Below are 24,041 nucleotides of genomic sequence, written 5' to 3' on the forward strand. Positions count from 1 at the left end.
CCAACACTTCCCACAAAGGTGCAGTGATGTTTAGATCTGGTGATTGAGGAGGGCATGGAAGGTGTTTAACTTCATCCTGGTGTTCATGAAACCACTCTTGAATTTGTTGCATGGGGGCGTTATCATCTTGGAATATGGGAACATGAGGGAACAGTGTTTGCACCTGGTCCTCTTACACTGGCCTCATGTTCCTTGGCCGTTACACGACTATGCAGAGTAATAATTAGAATTAATGACTCCCACAACATGCCTGCCCATACCATTACAGATGCACCACCATGTTTAACAGCTGGCAACAAACATTGTGAGTTGAAGGCATCCTTTGGCTTTTTCCAAATGCAAATCCATCCAGATGTAGGAAAGATGATGAATGATAACTCATCAGACCATATTACTTTTTTCCATTGCGCAGGAGTTAAGATTTTGCTCTTCCTACACCACATTATGCATCTTTGTGCATTGGACCTGGATACAAGTGGTTTCCAAATGGCAGCCCTGACTCAAATATCAGTATGTACAGGTTTTGTTCAGACTGTGTCACATAGGTGTTAATTCAAATCTCTGGTCATTATTAAGGCAGTAATTATTATTACTATTATTATTGATTTTTTAGCAACTATCCTGTTAAATGTCTGTCTATTATAACACTGTTCCTATTTGCAGATGCAGCTTGTCTTTGTTTGGCATATGCTGTCATGATTCTTGAGACTGTTCCCCTTGCCACATTAAAAACTTTTGCAGATTTTGGGACCAATGTTCTTGCAACTTGGGCACCAACTATTTGGCTTCTTTGGAAATCTGGTAGTTGTCTCATGTAGCTTTGAAAACTCGTATAAAAGTGTTGTCAGAACTTTTAACGCTCACAGATATTGCTAATTGTTTCTACCTTTGTAACTGCAGTTTATTAAGTATAAGTTATAGTCCTCATTTGATGTTTGTTACTTTATCTACTTTAGTTTAGTTTGACAAATACAAAATTCAAAGCACCAATATACAATACATCTTAAAGATGTTGTCATGGATGACACATCAAAGTCACAGACTTATCTCACAGACATGTGTGGTCCTTGGTTGACAGCCAGGATAATCCGACTGTAATCCAGGCTGTAACATATTCAATATTAACATATTAAGTATACTTTTGAATCTGTGTTAGGGTAAATAAAATTTTGGATTACACTTGTGTGTTCTCTTAAGATCTGCTCTTATTGCTCTTATCTCTTATTATTAGGTTAGATTAGATCAGATTGGTTAGATTAGATTAGATGAAATTTAAATGATCCTCACAGAAAGATTTTTCATTGCAGCAGCAAAGAATAGCATATTCACTGCAGCTACAAAGGGGACAAAGAGGATTGAAGGCATACAAACAATTTCAACAAAAGAACATACTGAGAATACAATAAATAAATTGAGATCTCCAATGACAGATTTGCAGATTATTAGGTGTTTGCAGTTTACATATCTACAATTTACAGTATACTGTATATATGGGGTGTGCAAATTTGCATGATTGGCTCATCATCATATTTGACTTACAGAATGGATGTGCAAGTGTGCATCGCTGTTGACATTATCAGGATTACAGATAGATCAACGTATGTACAGAAATATGTCAAGGCATGCAAATGAACATTGTAAGCATTATCAAATTTACAGAAGGCGGTAACACATGCACAGAAATGTTTTCAGAACATGTAGATTCACCTTATTAAATGTGTCCACCTGTACAAACATTGCATTGTTAGCTGTTGTCATTGTACATATGTTACTTCCACCTGTAAACACGATAAGATGGAGATAGAGCTGCACTATGGAAAGGGAAGATGCAAGGGAACTTTGGTGTATTGAAGCAGTCCATCTGGTTGCCTCACTGGGACACTGGGACACTGTTTCGTCTAGCCTGACATTTTGCTAATCCAAATCATGTTTTATGCATGCCCTCTGTTGGGCACTGAGAGATGAGATACAGGGACTTATGTTGATACAAGGTCTGCCCTGTGTGTGTGTGTGTGTGTGTGTGTGGGGGGGGGGGGTATGCTTGTGTTTAATGTTATTTTGTGTACATAGGCGTTCATATACTGTATATATGTACATGTTGGTGCATGCAAAAGTGAAATGTGGAGGCTTTGCTTTGTTGCTACTGCTCTCGATGCTAAAACTAAGAAGTACCCAGTTATATTGACCACCTCTTCACCCTATAGGCCTACTGTCTCCCACCTGCTAATCCCCCATCCTGGATCCACACTGTGCTATGGTTTGAAAACACAGAAACCAACCAAGCACAGACACTGTCTGTCATGCACTGCCACACACTTCCACAGACACAGACACAGACACAGACACACACACACACACACACACACACACACACACACACACACACACACACACACACACACACACACACACACACACACACACAGCCTCAGGCACATGTGATCCCTAAATGCCTTGATGCCATGCTACTATATTAAAGGAGTGGTCTTTGAAAGTGTAACTGAAATGTAAATGTGAATTCTCCGCCAGCTGCTGTCACCAACACAGACCACATTGCGCACATTTGAGGCAATCAATACTGGGCATCAGCCAATATGTTCATTCACTTTTCTTTCTTTCTTGCACAAGTTCACATACTCTCTCTCTCTTTCTCTCTCTGAAGCTGTGAGATTTACAACTCCCCTTTATACTCACACATACAAACACACATAGTCTCTCTGTTTCTCTCTCTCTCTCTCTCTCTCTCTCTCTCTCTCTCACTCTCTCTCTCTCTCCCTCCTTGGAGCTCCGAGATTTACAACCCCCCTTAAAATAAAGATGCCACTGTTTGTACAAATCCCTCACAGCAACCTTCAGAGACTGCCCTTTTGGTTTCAGCCACCAACCCATCACTCTCAGATAGGTTTCCTTTAATATTTGCGTAAACAATTTATCTAGGAGTCTCCTTCCGTGGGTGATGATCTCATTTGCTGAAATTGTTCCCTTTTAGCTGCAACCCCAGACCTAAACTCTGGTTCCACCCACACTGATTCATAGAAGGTCAGTGTGAGCTGTGTCTGGCTGTAAGCTGTTTTTCTAAGCAGCACATATGTTGCATTCCTATGTTGTATTTTACCTGCTTATGTCAGGTCGTTTCAGTGTAATAGTGTTACGCATAACGCATACTGGCACTCTAGGATGAACTGAACAATCAAATGGCATCTGATTGTGAATGAAATTTGGAAATTATTTCTCAAGTAGACTGTTGACTGGATGCTACTTGAATATGCAATGTAATCACAGTTTTGTGAAGGCTTAAAAGCATTTTCAGCTGCCATCTATTGTTTTAATTTGTCTGTTTCTGGTCACTTTCCAGAGTAAGAAGAGGTATCAGTAGCTCGCTTGTCTTTTCATGTTGTCTTAATATATTTGATAATTACTCCAATAAGTGGACTAGTGAAAATCATCTTGCTTCATGCTGTTTTCATAGGATGAACAGATCTAGATGTGTGAATTTGAGTTAGTCACTTGTCGATGGCAAAACTCTTGCATGTTGAGGGCTTTTAAGCAACTAAGGTCCTGTAACTAAGCGTACAGTATGGCACAACCCTTGATTTGTATCCACTATCAAGTTACACACACTCACAAGATGTTGCCCCATCTGTTGATATCAGTTGTCACTGCGAACCCTTCCATTTATCCCTCTGACACTAAACTGTTTTGTTTATGTATAATTAAACAGGTGAGCATTATTAAATACCGCCCATCCCCTAAAACACACTCTGTACCTTCTTTACTTTGACAAAGCCTCGGTGTTAGGTTAACTCAAGAAGAAAAACTATCCGCACACGAAGCTAGAATGTACATTATGAAAAATGCACCGTCTCACCCCAAAGATGTTACAAGTCATTTGTTTTCATACTTACATAACATTGTGACTACTGAGTGACAAGGTTAATGGGTTGGGCATAGAGAACAACAACAGAGAGTCAGGTATTATATTGAAATTGAAATGTAATGATTGTTATAATAAAAGTGTGTGTGCGTGTGATAAAGTGTGCTTGAGTTGTGTGGGGCAATCTTCATTATAAATAAAGTGTCCTAATAAATTATATATTACATACATATACATACATATTAGGTGAGAAGATTGATTTGATGAGGTTGTGACAAGTTTGAGTAGTTTGTGATTGTTTTGAATAGCGTGCAGTTACATAGGCTATTTTATTTAGAATTTGTGCTATTTTTTAATGGTTTATTTGGAGTTGGTATTTTTCTCTAACTCTTTAAGGTAATGTTTGTAATGTATAAACAGGTTCATAAAAACAGTTTACCTCATAGGAAATGAAGAAACGTGTGCGTGTGTTTGTTGAGAGAGAGAAATAAATAAGGAGAGACAACGTGTGTGTTGTGTTACTGGGGGAAACTTAAAGCAGTCTGGTTCATTGGACGTGTTCTAAGTCTAATTTGAAACTGTTGAGAGATTTGTTGGCAATGTGAATGTAAGTATCCCACATTCAAGATCCTCTATATCCGATGAAGAACTGGCATTGAAGTCTTCAATCTGTGAAGGAGCGTGTTGTTTGAGTCTCTGGTGTGAGTTGTATTGAAAGTAAACTTTGCAGGGCTAAGGAAAGGGATTCTGGTTGATGGATGTATTTGTTAAAAAACAACACAATATAAAAAGAGACACACAAATACACACAGAGAAATGTCATTCATCAGTTGGTAGGCCGTCCCCCCTGCCTGATCAGACTGCTATATTATTAAGGCTATGCTCCTGTGGTGCTCAGGTCTGCAGCAGTGTCTCCGCCTGTCTGAGCAAGGCAGGAGGACACAAGCCAAAGCTCCGTTTTCACATCGATGTGGGCCTCCTCTTCCCAGGCCCGTTATTATAATCACTGATACTGCCATCGTCCAGTAAGCAACACTGAAATGTCCCTGGGACAGTGTCTTAAAAGTGTGGCCTGGAAAAATTAAATTGGTTGAGAGCATCTGACCATTTGGTATTTAATTGAGTAATAACCAAGATAACAGAAAAACCTCTCCTTGAATTTGTGTCTGTCCAGGAGTGTTTGCTATTTCCGACAGTGGAGATTACATCTCTGTCCTCATGGTATGAAAGTGTATAGTATGAAAGCATGAAATGGCAGTGAGGGTCCCCCCCCCTTACTGCCAACTCCCTCATGACCAAAGCCAAACTTCAAAGTCCTCCCTCCAGCATCAAATATTAAGCAGCCTGCTGCGCTTACACCTGCTCCTCAGTGGAGTGGCTTGTTCTATTTGCCTCCTCTTTCATCACACCAGCTGATATACAAGTCACAAACCATAGCTATGTTGCCATTAGCCACAGAGACTCGCTACAGTCATCTTCATTTATTGACTGCTCACAACCGTTGCTTTAGAACGTAGTGACTTATGTTTGCAACAGTCATACTTGATTGATCCCCGTAGGGAAAGTCTCTTGTTGCTTGCCCCCCTCCACAGGGAGGTCAGAGGTCAGGGGTCAGGGTCAGCTGCAGAACAGTAGTCCTGGAGCTGGTAGGGAATGAAATGGAAATGAAAAGGACACAAGCAGGGCGGATACTTGTTGACATGGGGGCTTGAGCCTGGGTCCTCAGTTTGAAGTGTGGTCCCCCCACTCACTATGCCACCCTGCTGCCCAAATGCTGAGGAGGAGGAGGATGAAGGTTGTTTTTTTCAATGGAGTCTCATGGTTTGATTGAGTGACCTTGGTTTTTTTCAGTTTGGCAATGTCAGGAAGAAATATTGGAGACGGCATTCAGGAATGGTATTCCTGTGCTTTGTTCAAATGTCCAGGCTAATATTTTAGGCCCAATCACCTCCTGCTGAAACACTGTTAACTCATTATTGACTTTGTTTAATCATCAGTGTTACTTTAACTCTGACAGTGTAACAAATACACTCTGGCAGTGATATAGCACACTCATAAAAGTTAATTTAACACTTCTGATAGTTTTGAACACCTGCCCAAAAGCCATATTAGCTCTATAAGTGGACAAACAACTCTTCAATCAACACTTTCACTTGTTAGTGAAAAATAAACTCTTATTAACTCTTATTGACTTGACCAGCTATTGTTTTGCTTGTTTCTCAACCTGTAGAACTTTCTAACTTTTCCCCTTCTTTGATATTCTTTGATAGGTAGCATGCAAGATAACTGAAGTTATTTAGCAATACACTATGTTAGAAAAGAAGACTGATAGCTAGATAACTGGACGTCTATGAACAAGAAATGTTATTTGCTTTATATAGTGTAAAGCATCCACAAGAATACAACAAAGTGACATTGGGAATGGCAGATGGATAACATCAGATGTAGAGAATAATTGCTCTCTGAGTAAACAAAGCTGCAGTAGAGAATACACACAGAAGGACATGTGTTTGGGTCTCTTGGGTTGTGTCGCAAGAAATACCCCATGTCTCCTACTAGAAAGTTATTTAGGGAAGACCAGGGATTTACTGCATAGGGAAATTTTTGATGGCTGTCAGTGACACAATTTGGTAATTCGCTAAGCAGAAGAAACAGCAGCAGACGTCGCCTCATTAGTTGTGTAGGCGGGACATCTGACTTCGCTGCTTGTTTGGGTAAAACACAAACTGTTTCCAACGTGTTGTGTTCGTCACTACACTTAGCGACTTTTCAAACCCCCCTGGTGACTTTACTGTTTTTCTCAAACACATCTAGTGGCAACTCTAGCCACTTTCTCAGACCATGGGGAAAAATGTGAAAAGTGAAAAATGTTTAATCCCATAGCATTTGGCAACCTGTCTGCAGGTCCTGAAAAAGTCTTAAAATATCTTGAATTTGATTACCAAAAATTCAAGGCTTCAAAAGTTCTTCAATACTGTTAACTGCAGCCTTTAAGTCTTAAATTCAGTTTTAGAAGTTTTAAACATGTTGTGGCTTCTTGGTGGGCTGTTTTACTGGTGACAAATCAGTCCAGTCACTAAGATCTGTTCTCTGATAAGACAATTAATTGATTTCAGTGGCAAAATTGGTCTTATATTTCATTCTAACTGGCATTTTACGAGATGAAAATTGCAGACACTTGAAATTGGTACAGCAAACGCCACCCATATGCAGTGATGTCATCTGGCCCTCACACAATGTCATCTAGCCCTCACAACAGGAGCGCGGCCAAAGACCCATTTTAAGCCAGGAAAATCCCTGGGAGATGAGGGAAAGAACAGAAGCTACAGATCATTCCACATAGAACATTTTATTATCATTGATACTGTATATAGCCCCAAACAAGGCAGTGATCTGTCTGATCTGTTATGAATACAGAACTGACCCTTCTAATTCTTATAATTCCTCCTAAATATCAGACCCAAAAGCATGATTTTCCCCATCCTCGTTTTATTTTTTGTCACCATTGGCAGGCCTATGACATGGTGTGAGAACTACAGCCTGTGTGTTTGATCTTTTTGGCTTTTTGAGCAAGCTGATTTATGTTAACGTTGTCTTTTCAACCTTTTTATCTATCTGTCCAAGTGAAACCCTAACCCTAACCCTAACCCTAACCCTAACCCTAACCCTTTATTGCCATACAAGACCTTCGCAGTTCTTAAAAACACTGAGCTCACACAGTTCATGAGGAGATAGCTGACTGTGCAACCTGCACACCACTGATGCCTCACATCAACCATCGATCGATAGTTATTTTGCAGAAGGTTTTAAAATAAGATTATTTAGACCACACCCAACTGATTTTTTTTTTTCTAAGAGAGGATGCAATAACCTATTTTGGGATGGAATACAACGCAATATTACAATTCAGATAAAACAAAAAAATATTGTGCGTAAAAAGTTATTTTATTACTTTTGAAATGAGTAATGAGTATGTAATCTTTTTTCAGTTACAAGCCCAGTACTGCTTTTGATATTATAAGTCATCTTGAATGGTTATTTTACGTAATTTCACGCCAGCTAATTCCATTGGCTTTGGGTTGGTTAGTTGGTTACCTTTCATTTAAAACATAGATTTTTGTTATAAATTTCACATAAGTGCAACAGAAGTTTCTTTATGTCTACTTTGGCATTCATTGCCATTTAATTTTCTTCCTGGTTTCCTGTGGCAGTCTACCATTAAACTGTATCAGAGACGCTTGTTTTTGAGGCGTACTATAAATAATTGAGGGAAGATGTTTGACTGCCCTCAATACCGCCTGCACTGTGTTAAGTACGTTCTATTTCATTTGACTTCTGTTTACTTCAATAATCTTTTGTGTGATGCTGAATTATATATTACAATTTTGCCATGTCTCACACCGCGTCTAATCTGAACCACTGCTAGAGGAATGTTCAGCATAGGATACAAGTTGTGACCTTGGGGAATGTACTGCGCACTATAGGCCCTCAAAACATTACAAATGCCTCAGCACTCATAAATGTGTGTGGGTGTGTGTGTGTGTGAGTGGGTGGGTGTGTGCATTTGTGTGCTCGCTTGTGTATAATGTTCCCCCAGTTCTTCTGAACATCAGAATGGTTTGGTGCACTGAATGCCCTAAATCAAAGTGACTGTAACTCAGGGAGGGCTGCAACATACGGATGATGAAATACAGCAAATAATAGTATTTGCCTGAGGGTGTTTGGTGAGAAGTCAGTGGATGGCTACATGCTTTCATCTCCACCCACTAGCAATAGATTCCCTTCCAGAGAATTATTTTCAGCATTGTTGCGGAATATTCCACATCCTCCAAATTAGTGCACACGGATCGTGGACTTTAACTGTGTGAACTGGCTCCTTGTAAAGCCGATTTTAAGATCAAGAAGGTATTCGTTAGATTTAACTGTCTGTAGATGGACTCCTAAATAACCCCGGGGACACACTGAGCGGTGTGTGTTGATGTGGTGGCAGTGTGGGGGTGTAGAAGGCGGGCGGAAGCAGATGTGTGTGAGAGAGGGTCAGAGCCGTGGCACTATCACAGTGTGCCTTTGTCCGGCTGTAGAGAGTGTTGAATTAAAGACCGTTAACACTAGTCTGCACAGTCATATGCTAATGCCCTTTACTCTGAGAGAATAAATAAATTATGGTCCAGAAAACACATCTGAGTCCCTGCTTTACATGCCTCAAGCAGCACACACAGTGTGCAGGAAAGAGACAGGGAGCGACAGAGAGAGATGGAGAGTGAGAGAGTGACATAGAGAGAGAGAGAGAGAGAGAGAGAGAGAGAGAAAGAGAGAGAGAGAGAGAGACTATGTGCATGCTTGCATTAGAGAGAGAGGGGGTGGCACTGTACAGAAATAGCATAGAAGGAGCATCAAAGAAGCAAGACAAAGGGGATTCTCCATTACCTGTTTTCTCTTCCTTAAAGGCTTTGCACTCGATGCTGCTCATAGGTGATGCTGCAAGAGAGATAGCGGCAGATAGATTGGCCAAGGAGGCAGGGAGCGAGATTTAGACAGAGCAGAGAGGAAGAAGTGGGGGGGAGGAGGAGACTTAAAGGGGCGAGAGACGGAGGGAGATTTAGATAGAGCGCACAGTGAGAGTGAGAGCGAGGGAAGATAGCGCAGAACAGGAGCAGAGGCGGCGGATGGGAGAAGGGGAGAGGGACTGACTGGAAGCGGGGCACATGGGAGAGGGGAAAAGCGAGAAAAAGGACAGGGCTATTTCATGTGCTCGGCGTGCATGAGTGAGGAGTGCGGCTGTCTGTCTGGATCATTAGTCATCTGCAGCCCCGGAGCTGGGCGGGCTGCTCTGCTGAGCTCCAGAGGACATACTGAGGAACACAGGGAGGCTGGGGAATATAAGGAGAGGGCTGTGTGCAGAGGATGAACAGGCTATGTGGGCTCTGTCGCTGTGATCGCTGTCACCAGACCCCCGTCGCCGCGTGCGCTGGTGCTGTCGCAGGCCGTTAGCCTTGGTCTTTGGCAGCAGCAGTCAGCTTGATTGATACAGTATGAGCTCCAAGCACTCCTCCGACTGGATCCCCTACAGGTACTGTACCACATTCCTGAGAGCACAGGGGAGGGCAAACTGTGCATCTTTTGAGGCAGTGTGTGTTTGTGGGATGTTTTTTTTTGTGTATGTGTGTGTGTGTGTGTGTGTGTGTATGGATGTGTGTGTCTGATTAGAGATTAGATAGAGAGAGGGGGGGGGATAGAGAGAGAGAGAGAGAAAGAGAGAGAGAGAAAGAGAGAGAGAGAAAGAGAGAGAGAGAGATATTTGATAGAGCTATTGAGTGGATTGACTAATGACAATGTTGAATTGCCAGAGTAAAATCAGAATGGAATGATAGGCATTGGATATTTTATTTAGTGCTACAATATGCTTACAATCATGTTGTCACTGTTGTTGAAAGGTTTAGTAAAAATATATCTTGTAGACTGTTTTTTTTTCAAAGGAAGACCACAGTAAATGGAAAAAAATTTAAATACTGCAAAAGTGAGAAATCTATAAATTCAGCTGCAAGAAATGAGAAGGTCTCAATCAAGCTCACAGGCAGGAAAGATTCTGTAGCCTCACAGCGTTAAATTTCTCATTGGTGAAACTGACTATAATTTCATTCAGTAATAATGTTGTTTTATTGTAAAATCATTTTAAATTGAAGGCTCCTCATGTACGACGAGATGTAAATAAATATATATTTTCACTTTGAGAGCGATGTCTTCATAGTCACTGTGGGAAGTCCCTGCCCTTGTGTGTGAATGTGTGTGTGTGTGCGTGCATGTCTGCCTGCGCGTGTGCATATGTAATCTTCATCTGTTCCATTATACTGTCAGCACAGTCCTGAAATGTACAGCTGTTGACTAGTGTTTTCTTTTAAATACCACAAATGTCAGTACTGACAAGCTTTTAGCCTCTTGTGGTAAAATTAAAACCTGTGTATGCTCTCATCGTTTCAAGTGCAACACTACCGCTGCTGCCTGTTTCCTCTAACTGAAAACCCATTGCCATGGTTTCACCGCTTCCTTTGATACTATTGGCTCATGGTTGCTATAAGTTACAGAGCTGGCTGTCCATGGATTTCAGAAAGAGACTGCATCAGGATGACAGTAGAAAGCGACCTGGATGGAATTACGTGTGTCATTTTTTGACCTCTCTAGAAAATTGATCATCATGAGCTTTAAGCAAAGTATCACGTCATGTAAATTATTTGATGAAGAATGAATTGCATGAATTGGTCATTTTATAATTTTGATTTCCTCATCTCTATACCTCAAGGTGAAATACCTTACTTTTCCGTTGTGCTAGTAAACATGCATCAAAAGCTGAAATTGAAAGGTGGACAGCAAAAAACAGAAAATTGTATAAACACGACCCGAGTCACCGTCAATATCCAAAATTATCCCCTGAAGTGTGCTATTTGAGTATCACTGAGAGGGCGGGGGCAGAGGGATGGGTGGTTTCTCAGAGCAATGAGTGTTTTTTCCCATGAAGCTGCCATGAAAAATGCATGGGCCTCTGTGCAGAGTTGGGAGAGACAGCTGCACTGTGTGGCTCTCTCAGCTCATTAGGGATACATGCGCATTCACCGAAATTACAAACTCTAACAAAATAGTTCATGCACACATAACGAAACAGTGTTTTCAGTATTTCAGTCGTGCTTCTCTCTAGACTAGCACAAATATCTCTCTCTTTTCTTTTCTCTGAAATGGGAACGCAGGAAGGAGGGCATAAATTATGCTTGGCAAAAGAAATGCTGAAATTTGTATATACAAAAACATTCACATTACTTTTTCAGAAATTGATATCTGAGAATGGCTAATGTGAATAGTTGACAACCACATGATCTGTGTTAGTTTTCCCCTATTGACACATTGCACTAGCACCTGCTCTATTATTTCTGTTCCTCTGGTAGCAGAAGTTAGGGTGCATGCAATGCTTATCAGTTTAATTTTCTATTCAAATCAAATTTCAATGTTCCCTGTATACAGTAAGTGGACTGATGTGACATGTCAGTTTTTTTGATCCACGGTGCAAGTTAAATAATTCTGCACCATGCAAATAAAAATTGAACATGCTGGTGTGTGCTTATATCATAAATTGGATGGTCCTCCACAGTTGCCTGGTGCTGCCACAGAATACATGCAGCCAATGACTGTCACACATGTAAGACCCGAAGTAGTTGAAAGGTTGGGAAGTGGGATGAGGGCCCCACAAGAAGTAACTCCAGCTCTCACAGCAACTCAGGCAGGCTGATTCAACGAAAAAAAAACTTTGTGTGTGTTTGAGACCCAATTATTTTCAATTTTCATTGTTTCAAATGAGAAAAAAAATTGGAACTGAAAAACAAGTCTAAAGTCTCAATTTTATATTCATCTGAGGGGCAAATTGCACTCCATTTTCCATTTTCTTGTTTTCTGAAAAGAGAATACCAAAATCAGTCCTGCGTTTAAGGGCATCAGAATGCAAATAGTGCTCTGTTGCTAACTTTACATGATGCATACTGTAAATCACAAAAAATTGACTATTATGTTAAAAATACGAATTAACTACATATTATTCCTCTTAAACCTAAATATGGGCCTACAGCCACCTGGAGGGTTGCTGAGTACCAGGCATCAGAGAATGTGCATTCAAACCTAATCTGATCCAAAGGCAAACAAGGGTTACATGGTCTCATATTTAAATATTGAAAGTGTTACCCTTTCTCAACTGGGTTGAATTTTCAATTGATAAGAGGACAGTTTTAGTTCTGACAAAAAGGTTTTACTGTATTAATAAAACTGACATGCACATTGCCTTTGTTAGGTTGCTTCCGCTTTCCCAGTGTCACCTGTCCATTCCCTGCACCTTGTTAGTGGGTGACGTTGTGCCATACTACCATTTCCTCCTTGAATTTTTAATTGTACTGGGTTACTGTAAGTCAGGAGTTTATGGGGCTATTTAATTTGGAATAAGAGTAAAGTAGTGCTTTTATTGGATTATAAGGCTGCATACAAAAATCTAGTCATTGGTGTGGTGGAGAGAGTCTCTCCACAATAATGAGGTGGTTGACCTCCACTGGAACAGCTCTGTTTGTGTCATTATCTGCCTGTCTGATGCCTATTCACACACTTGATTACTCTGATTGCAGACATGGAGTGCTTTGTTTGTCTGTATGTTTGACAGAGAGTGGGAGGTAAATGCATTTTTATTATGTCTGTGTGCGCCTCTGTGGTCAAACTAGAATTGGTTAGGAAGAGCTTGTGAGCTACAGTCATCTAAGAATAGATACAATTTCCATTGACTATTATTCTATACCTGTAGGATCGAGGATGCAGAGTTGTGACGCAGCTCTGAAGAGTATAAAGGCGTTCATGTATCTCAAGGGACCGCATGGTAGCTTTGTTTAGCAGGCACCAGTATGACATAACCACAAATGGAAAGATTAGCAGCAGTTGCCATTAAGCAAGCAAAGAGATGGCAAATTGAAAAATTGGCAAAAGAATGAAATATTATAGCTCAAATTCAGGACGGAAAATGCATTCTACAGTACATTTGATTATTTTGCTGCAATCAAGTGTAGGGCTGCAATGACTAGTCATCATAATAAACAAAATTGATTCTGCAAATGTGTCGACGTGGATTTTTATCATCGACTTGTTATTTATACATTTTCAGGCTGTATGCATGCAAGATATAACATACAGACGTGACAAGCCAGCCACCAGCCATTTTAAAAAATATTAATATTATTCAGATGGTGCATAATAGAAGAGGCACTTCCACCTGCTCATGCTTGCACATTCATCGAGAACATGCAGTGAAACCATTAGGTGTCCACGTCATCACGGTATAAAGCAATAGCCTTCCAATGAGAGAATGAATGGAGTTTAGAAATGCAACGAAAATTTGCAATGTTATAAATGTTCAGTCTCAATCTGAGTCTCTTTTATGTGGACAATAAACACTTATGACACAGGAAAACAATTAGGTACCTTTTCGAGTTGTTTTGTTAATTTTTAAGTGCTGGAAAAAGATCATCATTTTCTCTTTTGTCACACATCAACAGAATGTGTCTCTCTCCCCTCCCAGCGCTGCTCTCTCCAATATAAACCTCCCTTCACCCCAGTTCATCTTTTGTTCTTTTCTCTACTCCTGTGGCTCTTTCTTGACCTCCTGTTCTTCTGGAGGAAAACTCTCATTGGCTCTAATTAGGAGCATTTAGGTTTCACAATGGTCTCAGTGATACCAAGCCACACAGGCTGAGGGAACAATCAGTGAATTTGTCACCACTGATTAAAAACACTCTGGCAGTGAGAAGGAAGAAATGGATGCAAAGTGGAAATGGAAAACACAACATAACCATTTCTTTAATCACTGCTGCTACACAGAAATCCTTTTTAATGACAGTGATTAGTCCACTTGCCTTATAGTATTTGTTATTTATTCAGACAGTTGGAAAGCAGAGCAGGAGACGGAGTAGGGGAGACACAGGAAAACACTGGCAGGATTCAGTCTTAGGCCAGCAGGGGCGTGTGTAGCTCACAGACTTAAACACTATGGTCGGGCAATAATGTACAATCAATCGTCAATCAATCATCAATCAATTGTCATCACATGCACTACCAGTCAAACGTTTGGACACACCTGATTGAATGTACTATGTTTTTCATTATCTTTAAGCATCTTTTCATTATCTTTATGAATTTCTTTCTAAAGCCTTTGCATTCCATCAAAGCAAAGGGTGTCTACTTTAAAGAATCTGAAATATAAGACAGTTTTGATTTGTTTAACACTTTTTTGGTAATAATATAATTCCATTTGTGTTATTTAATAGTTTTGATGTCTTTACTATTATTCTAGAATGTGGAAAATAAAAATAAAGAAAAATGTGGTGTGTCTTTTGACGAGTAGTGTATATTGCTGATCCCAGATGTAAAGGTGAAATTCATATAGTGTGAACAACTACGCATCAGGTACCTCCAGATTCTTTTTGATTGCTAATTTGAAAGCGGCGTAAATCTACTCTGGAGCAAAATGTTGTGTTTGGGGGTGTAAACAGAGGTTTTTGAGGGGAAACGGATTAGGATTCCTTCGGTTTCCATCAGGAAAGTCGGAACAGGCAAAAAAAACAAAGAGGCCTGGATGAAAAAAAACAACAACTGCAAGAAGAATACACAGAGCACTAAAGTGCTGCTGCTGGACTGATAAGCTTGCTAAGAGGCTGATTCATGTTGGAATCGGGAAAGACAGGCATCTATCAAATAATAACTGTGTTTGTGGAAGACACTTTGTCACAAGTAAGTAGATAATTGGATTTTCTTTTTGTCATTTTGCTCCAGAATGTAGACTTATGCTGGTTTCATATGAAGGTCAAAAAGAACTCAGAAGTGCCTGATGTGCAGTTGTTTACAATGTGAATTTTACATCCATGTGCATTGAATTGGAACATAGTTTTTAAATGCATAAGGAGGGGTCATTTTTGCATTTTAAATTCAGCTATAGTATAAGTCGTCTCAGGTGACAGTGCATCTCCATTAGGAAGCAGCAAACACTAAAACGGGACAAAACCAGCACAGGAAGGCTCTGGGAAATGGCAGCTGTGTTTAGGCTAACTTTCCTGCTCCCTATAAATATATTTGAAATCAACTTGAACATATTTTCATGCCGCTGTGTGTGCTTCCCCCATTTAAATGTCAGTGTTTTCTGTAGAAAATGTGTTAGTTAATTAAAGGACAATCCCAGCGTGAATTGAGGTTCTTGCTCATTTATTAGGTTCTCCATCCTTTTAACATTAATTAATGTTTTTACATGCATGCACCACAATTAAAGATATTTTTAAATCAGTTTTGTCGTACCTCTCGGGCTCATTTACTTCCATTCAATTCCAAACAGCATAGAAAACAACTCCCAAGACTTCTAATTTGGTTCGTAAAGGTGATCCATCACTGTGAATGAGAATGAGAATCCAATAATAGGGTTTTGCAAAGTTGCATCAGAACGATAATGTCAGGCTATAAACTTTTACATTTTTAAATAAGTTTGTTATTAATGTGTGCATTCAGGTGCACCGCAAGTCGAGTTGAGATGAGACAGAAGTCGGTGTCTTACTTCCAGTTTCTGGTTGTAAACAAGAAGAGGCAAGAGACGTTTCCGTCAACCAACAGACAACAGAAATTAAAGCTAGATTTTACATAATTATTGCTTAAAATCGCTGCCCTCTTCTTTATTGGGAGTACGATAATTTGTAATATTTATACAGGATTTGTTTCAAAATATTTACATTGAAAAAAACAAAAACAAAGGAGAAATCATTTGCAATGGCTTGAAAATAATATGAAGTTGCTAACGGACTTACTTGCCAATGGAACTAAATACCAGCGTTTTTGGCAGGGTAAGCTGATATTGTGGCTTTAACATGGGCAATAATGGCTGTAGGAAAAAATTAAAAAAATTACACCGGTATTATCTTTTAAGTTCTAATAATTAACTTTATTCATACAATCTGATGCTCCCCAAATAAAATACTCCTCTTTGGTTGCAGTATCGTTTTGGGCAAGGAGATTAAAACCTGTGTTCAACTTACGAATTACGAACCTAAAGCCTAGGGCTTTAGGTTCCTAAATTGATTAGGAAGGCTAGCTCAACCATCGGCCCCTGGACTCACTGGAGGACACAGTGAGGGCCAGGACTGAGTGGAAAACCAGGGCCAGGGCTCGTCTTTTTATGCCATGTTCTTAATTGAGTCTTTTTACTGCGTCGGTTTTTGTCATCTTGTCGTGTGAATTCTTTTTAAATCTTACGGTTACTGTGTGTGTTACATGTTTGAGTGTCTCTGAGCTTGGTGGACAAGTCAATTTCCCTCTGGGATTAATAAAGTGTATCTCATCTCATCTCATTTTATCTCATCTCATCTCATCTTTTGTCAAGGTGGCCTGTCTTGACTTTAAAATGCTGTGGGAAACCTTGAGTTTCTTGCTCTAGTCTACATTTTAAATTACCAAAGATGAAGGTAATTTCAACTGGCAAAAAATCGGTAAGGAATAGCTACAAGTAATGGATTCCGATGTATTCGTCCAATCACACAAACCTATTAACCACTCAACTACATTTAGGCATGCTATACTTTTTTAACTTCAAGATGTAGTGTAATGATTTTAATTCAGTCAGGAATCTATCACTTGCCTTTCTCCCCTCTCTCTTTTACACTGTTCCTCGACCCAACACACTTCTCCTCCCTGAACGTCAAGTAAGACATATCTCATATCACGCTTTATGTTTTTCACAACGTTCACAATGTGTGTTGATTATAGATGTAGACTATTATTATAGCTTAGCTTCTGATCCTACTTCCGTGTGCTTAGATGATGTTTGCTCCCTTATGTTAATTATTATTATTGACACAGCAAACTAGCTACGGTGATGCTAACTTAGCACTGTGTAGTCAGTTATTATCAGTTTGTTTACAGATAAGATAATCAGACAAAGGAAGTTAACACCAGGGCCCCGTTCCTCATATGTAGCTTGATTAATCCAGGCTAATATGATGCAAGACGGTTCAAATTATTTTGCTAATCCTCATCCGCCTAACTCAGTTCCTCGAACGCAGCTGCAGCTTCATTGTCAAACTTGGATGTACAGTATATAGTTCTTGGATAACTGCATGCTCCCATTTTGATATAAAGGGAACATGAGCAGAGAACCATGATTAACAATCATGCAATCATCTTTTATGAGATCACGTTGCTCGGCCCCATGGCAGAGACAGCACCTTTTTAACTGCGGCTGAGCAAATGTTAATAACTGAAGGCTATGAGGAACATATCTAAAAATATGTCTTAACTATGAAATGCAACACTGCCAAAGCAGTGAGCAATCATGGCAGACATTGCAGAAAAATTAAATGCGCAAGTAGGCTATTTATAATTGCATCTAAGCCCATATTGCATCATTATAGTTGAGAGTGGTGCTATAAAGGCTTGGTCTGTCACAAAATCTGCTAGAACCCCATGACAGTTTGCCCATTCATTGTGAAACTTGGTTCATAGTGTTAGAGGTGGCAGAGGTAAGGATCCATGTCTGGGTATTTTAGAATCGGCAGAAATCTGAAACACATACTGTAAATGCTGAACTACACATCCGTTTTTCTGGATAATCAAATTCCATTGGCACAAGCAGGGTCAGAAATTAGTGGCCAATCAAAAACGTCTTATAATTTGAGGTTGAGTGGTCCTTGGCAGACTGTAATGTTGCTGTCCTCCTTTTGCTTGATTGTGGTTGATGGCTCTTCAAAAAATGTAAAAAAGATGATGATGAAAAAAAATGAAAAAAACATCTTATGACTGTGTGAGTGTCATGACTGTGAGTATTTGACAATAATAATAATAATAATAATAATGATGATAATAGCCTGCTTGCCTGGTCCTAAATAGAGTGGTAAACCAGGATTTATTCACCTACAATTGACTGCAGAAGCCAAAGGTTTCTTTCTTGCACCAACTTCACCTTCATCAGGTGCATCTCGTTCTCCATGTTGGCCACACCAATACAGGGACAATAGAGACACTTGATTGACCGTGGTACAAATAAAAACGCACACATCGCATTGCAAAAGATAAAAAATTTATATGATTTGCACAAGTAATACTGATGGTGTTAAAATTGTGTTTGATGTGCTTGTGCTGCAGCAAATGTGTGTTCTCTTTCCTGAGTACATTTTGCACATGCTCTAAAAAAGCATCCACCTCTTCAGTAAATTGTGTGCACACTATAAGAAAATATTCACATGTGTTTCTAAATTGTGAGAATATGTTAATTAATTATTTTACATGAATTATGAGATTGCACACACACACACACATTAGCCGAAATGAGGGCAATGAGGGAATATCTCAAGCTCACAAAAGCATTTTGAGTGAATTAGGTCTCCATGTGAAAAAAAAATCTCCGCTGCAGAGACATTTTTTTTTTCCTTCCAGCATGGTGGGCAGCATCTCATGCTCTTCTAAAGAGCAGCTCTACTCTTCAGAGGCACTGCATTATGTCTTTCTGTATAGTCCACAATAAGCTCCATTACTATATATACTGTAAATGTCCAGGCTAATGTTGGAATTTCACATAGTAAGTGAACAGTGAAGGAAAATGTCGTCTTGCCTTGAGTGCAAAAGTCAAAGATAAATGAAGAGCATTTCTCAGTGGTTTCACCTCCTTCTTCCCTTTGTCACTCCCCTCTTCTTTGTCTCCCTCTCTTTGCAGCACTTTAGATGATGAGGGCACCAACCTCCGACAGCAGAAACTGGACAGACAGGTAAGCCTTTGCACTTCTTCCCACAGCTCTGCTAATAGAGTAACACCCAGCCAATTATAACAGGGCAGTTTTATCCTGACACAAGCCTCCTCTGCTTCATCATGGGACCTCTGATGTTCAGCTAGGACTTACTCTTTTATCTCTCTGTGGTAGTCTGGTGATAGAGATTGGTATGTAAGGCAGAGTGGCTACAGGCAACAGTAGAGTGATTCACATGCTTGTGTTATGGTTAAGCACAGAAAATACAAACCCAAGCAATCTTAACCAGTCTTGAGTGGTCTTTAGTCACCAGATTCATCATTACCCTCTTTTCACTGACCGACATCTCATTGTGTGTAATCTGATCAAATTAAATGTTCCCCTGATTATTACATTTCCTGAAAGGTGCAGGAGAGGCACATTTTTGTAAAGGATTATTTATTAAATAATCTGAGGCTAATCACAATGAATTAAAGGAAGAGAATGAGGATTAGATCTTAAATGTAGACAAATGTGTGTAGATTTTCCAAGAAATAACAATGACTCTTCCCCAGTTACATTCATAACAAACACAATACCGGTTTAGATGTCAGTGTAGTAATCAATTTGAGATTTTAAACAGTTAGTTAGTGAGTTATACTCATGCAAAGTAACACAATCAATCAGAGTTGTATACTGCAGGTTCATATTAATCTTATTCTATTTCCTTCATATTAGAAATGAAGTCTCGGGTGCAGAGATTTTATACTGTAGGAGGAACAAACAAAACTTTTGCACACCTGAATGTTTCAAAGACAGGTGCGTAGGAGAGGACTAAATTTGGCGATTGAAAGGAAAAACCTCCTGCACACTGTCCACTTCTTAGGATAACAGTTGTTCCTAATAAAATTGATTTAATTGCATGTGAAGTGGACAGTGTGCAGGAGCGTTTTCCTTTCAGATACTGTAGAAGGACACTTGTAGCCTCACAGCAAATTGTGAACCATTACACATCACTGAAGGACCTTGCTCTTAATTTCTTTACTATGACATGCTGGCACCATATGCTGATGTTGGCTCAGCTAGTGTTGATAAATGCAACGAAGATAGGAGAAGGAGAAAACAGAGGAATAGTGAGAGGAAACTAATAGGACTACCATAAACAAGCTTTCAGGTCTGTTTCATGAGTATTATAGTATTGTTATAGTATTTTTAGAGGACCATAAAAATTATATCATCTGAGTATAGCATCTCACATTTAATACCACATGAATCACAAATATCAATCTTGCTTGACATCCCTGACATCAAGCCCCTGGATGTTACTTGGAGGAAGTGTAGTTGGAGGATTAGTCTGTTTTGTGTTGTATGGTCATTACTGGGTGTGAATGATTGGCTACTATAACTGCTACGGTTTATGGCTTGTTTTTGTTTTTTTACCTTGAACTCTAGTTCTGGAGCCCTGCTAAGAGCTAGCATGGTTTATTATCTCCAGTTCTTTTTTGCTGAAGATGGCAAATTTGTAATATAATGAAATAAATTGGTCTTATGAAGAAATGTTTATAAAATGCCTCACTGCAGAAAGAACCATGGTTTATCTCACTGTGACCTTGCTGAACAAAGCATTATTTTATCGAAATAGTTTTATCCAATAAATAATTTACTATCCAGATAATACATAGTACTGTATGCGCAATGACGCTGCACCTCTAAACCTTTACCACAGTCTCCATTTCTTGGTACCTAGTCTGAGAATGTGCTTGAAGGAGATTTATTGAAAGGGATTTGGCAAGGAAAGACAGGAGGGGATCCTTCAATCAAACTGAAGATTGGTGACTTCACACCCTGCTCAGCGATGCTCCTGTTGTCCTTGTTTGTTGACAACAGCAGCACTGTAACAGGAAAAACAAGTGTGTCTGAATTGCAGCTGACGCCAGTTCTTTTCAAGCTTTATGAAAACTGGAGTTTTTGATATTCTGCATTGTACACTAGAAACACCGCCTATTTGGCTGAGCTGAATAATGTTTATCTGTTGAGTTTTATAATTAAACCCATCATGCTCTGTGGTTAGACCTGCGTAAAATGCTCTTTCCATAATTAATCAGTAGGGTGACCTTCCAGGTGGCCTGTTTCGAATGAATGTGGCCTCCACTGAATGAGCCAATCACCACTCACTGGTTACGTTTACTTGCACAGAGAATTACCTTCTGTACCCAGTGACTCAAGCAGCCTGGTTTTGGGTCGACGCATGTAAACGTCATAGCTCTGTTGGAATAACTTGGATAAGATCATACTCTGATTATGGGAAACCCAGTTAAGATGTCTGGATTACTCCGATATTAAACGGGTTACTGTGGCATGTAAACATCTTACTCCTTTCACTGCTGGTTTTCAATGTCTGCATAAGCTCAGACTCGCACCTGGTTATGAGTACATTTAACGTCAACAAAAAAACATCACAGATGTCTATTGGGATTGTCATTTCTTTCCCATGGATTATAACTACTGTTACTCTGCCAAAGAGAAACAGGGATACTCACTCACAAGGTTATGTTTTTACCTGTTATCAGCTTAACCCAAATAAGGCCTTAACCAGAACATGACCAACAACCAGGCTACTCTGTGCATGTAAATGTTTCCATTGTTGTGGCCATGCCTGTCTTGGCAGAGATGTGAGTTTAAGGTAGACAGAGGTCTGAAGCACAGCACTCATTGGATTCTCCGCTAGTAGGGATTCAGTCAATATTTGATGAGCTCTGGTGCTGGGAATTCCCTCTGTTTTGAAGACTTGTGTATCATAGGTGACAGCTAGCCCAGATGAGAAGGCTATATCCAGCCTCAGGTCAAAAGCAGTAGTTAGGGCAGCATATCCTTAAAAAACGTTTTAATCACAGAAGCCTAAGATTGTTTTTCAGGCTGTGAACAGTTTTATCTGAGTCTGTGTTATTGCTTCCACTTGCCTTTAAACCCAACAGCCTCCCTGGGGTTTCAAGGCAACTTACAAAAAAATGTGCGACTCTTGAAATAAAAAGATGATCACAAATTAAATCAATTCATTTGAAAATGTGAAACAAATTATTTTGTGGGAAATAGGATAATGAATGTGCTCAATGTGGCACGCATACAGATTTGCCAGGAGTTACTAGAAAAAACAGATAGGAGGCTGGAAAGCTTCTCAGCTTCTGATGTTAAGATAGTGGTGCTGTGTGCTGGAAGGAACAAAAGAGTTCTGTAGTCTGAGGAGTTGTGTTTTGGCACAAGAAGAGGTGCATAAAACTTTGAAGCACCACCTCTGGTGATGTTACATGGTTTAATGTACATGGGTTATTTTAAATGCATTTTTATGTAAATGACAAATAAACTTGAACAATGAGTAACCAGAATATTTACTACATAACCACTCAGCGAGGTAATTCCTGACATGGATGAATCATTGTATCAACAATTTAGGCACTGTTCACAGGCAGGGTCCTTCATACTTTATGCCTCAGCAAATACGTCATTCATATTTACAGCCTGATTGCAACTGCTAGATTACAGGCACCCATGTCAGCTCAGTAATCAATTTTCAATTTGGCTCAGGTGATTAGGGGGCAGAGCTGCAGGATCTTATGGTAAAATTTTCATCCTCAAGGACACAGCCTTGTGTCCTGTGCTGTGTGTGAGAAGCATTGGAACTTTGTGTGAGATACAGTGCATAATGTGTAAAAGGACTTACTTAAAAAAAATGCATAATGTATAAAATAGATGCATATAAAATACAACAAGTGGTTTCAGACAAGCAATCTGATTGGTTTAAGATGCCTTGCAGCCATGCTGATAATTCCTATAAAGCGTGGGTAGCCATGTTTTGTGAAAAATGAAATTGTTGGCTATACTAAGTGTTGTGGTGACCAGGGAGCTAGTTGGGGTCTTTTCTCCTATTTTTCCTTTTTATTGTTATTTATGTACACTTCTCAGACATTAAATGTGTTTAGTAACTGTTAAATATGGCCATATTACCATAGAGGATGGTCTTTACTGTGGTAATTGGTAATTGGTAGTATGCCCTCTCAAGTATTATTGTTATACTTCACATTTTACCTTATAATCGTTTGTAATTGGTGGGTGTATCTGCATTAATTTGCTAAATCTGTGTCTTCTGATCCTTTGTGTGTGTGTTTGTATGCACACGTGCACGTGCATGCAAACTGCACAGCGAGCGCTGCTGGAGCAGAAGCAGAAGAAGAAGAGGCAGGAGCCTCTGATGGTCCAGTCTAATGTGGACGGGCGATCTCGCACTCGCCGGACCAAGCAGAGTGAGGAGCAGGCTCCGCTGGTGGAATCCTACCTCAGCAGCAACAGCAGCACCATCTACCATGGTAGGTAGGATTTCTCTCCCCTAGCCTGACGGATTGCCTTAAGCAGTCTGAAAGCACCAGGAACCCCCTTTGATATCACATCACAAGGCCCTCAGTGGTAGGCATGGCTCTATTGATTCAGAAAGCTCAAATAGAGTATTTGTGAAACCTTAAGCGGCTGCTGTTTGATCAACTTGTCTTATTGAGTATTTGTTCTCGGGCCAAAGTAGAACTGTACAATACAAACTCAAGTACAATAGCATTGCGATGAAATAATTGGTTAAACGATAAAAAGAATTACAAAACTGCAGCTAATGTCATTTTTCTAGATCAGAGCCCATACAGTAGGACCAATAGAACATAATACCATCCAGTGCAGGCTCTAGTTGTGAGTGCTTAGTTGTGCTGCGTCTGCCAGATAGCACTGGAACAAAAATGGTGTTAGGACTGGGATTGATTGAGCCTGCTTATCTACACACAGGGACTAAAGCAGCCATCTAATCCTTGGTCCTGAGCGACTGTTTCTGGGCTGAAGGCCACTGTTATATTCCCCCTGGATGG

At 39.8% G+C, this 24,041-nt stretch overlaps 1 protein-coding gene across 1 annotated transcript in view; it reads left to right on the forward strand.

The window, feature by feature from the left end:
* tub (TUB bipartite transcription factor) overlaps positions 1-24,041 on the forward strand; it is a 58,479-nt gene that overhangs the window by 20,902 nt on the left and 13,536 nt on the right. Inside the window, exons 2-3 of the mRNA XM_071515809.1 lie at positions 19,131-19,182; positions 23,339-23,501. Of these exons, the coding sequence (XP_071371910.1) occupies positions 19,131-19,182; positions 23,339-23,501 (215 nt within the window). The remainder of the gene's footprint in view (positions 1-19,130; positions 19,183-23,338; positions 23,502-24,041) is intronic.

The sequence above is a fragment of the Centroberyx affinis genome, unplaced genomic scaffold (assembly GCF_046629955.1).
Source record: "Centroberyx affinis isolate AG114_WGS23_722 - 3 ecotype Tasmania unplaced genomic scaffold, CSIRO-AGI_Caff_v1 ptg000369l_1, whole genome shotgun sequence".
Taxonomy (NCBI): Eukaryota; Metazoa; Chordata; class Actinopteri; order Beryciformes; family Berycidae; genus Centroberyx; species Centroberyx affinis.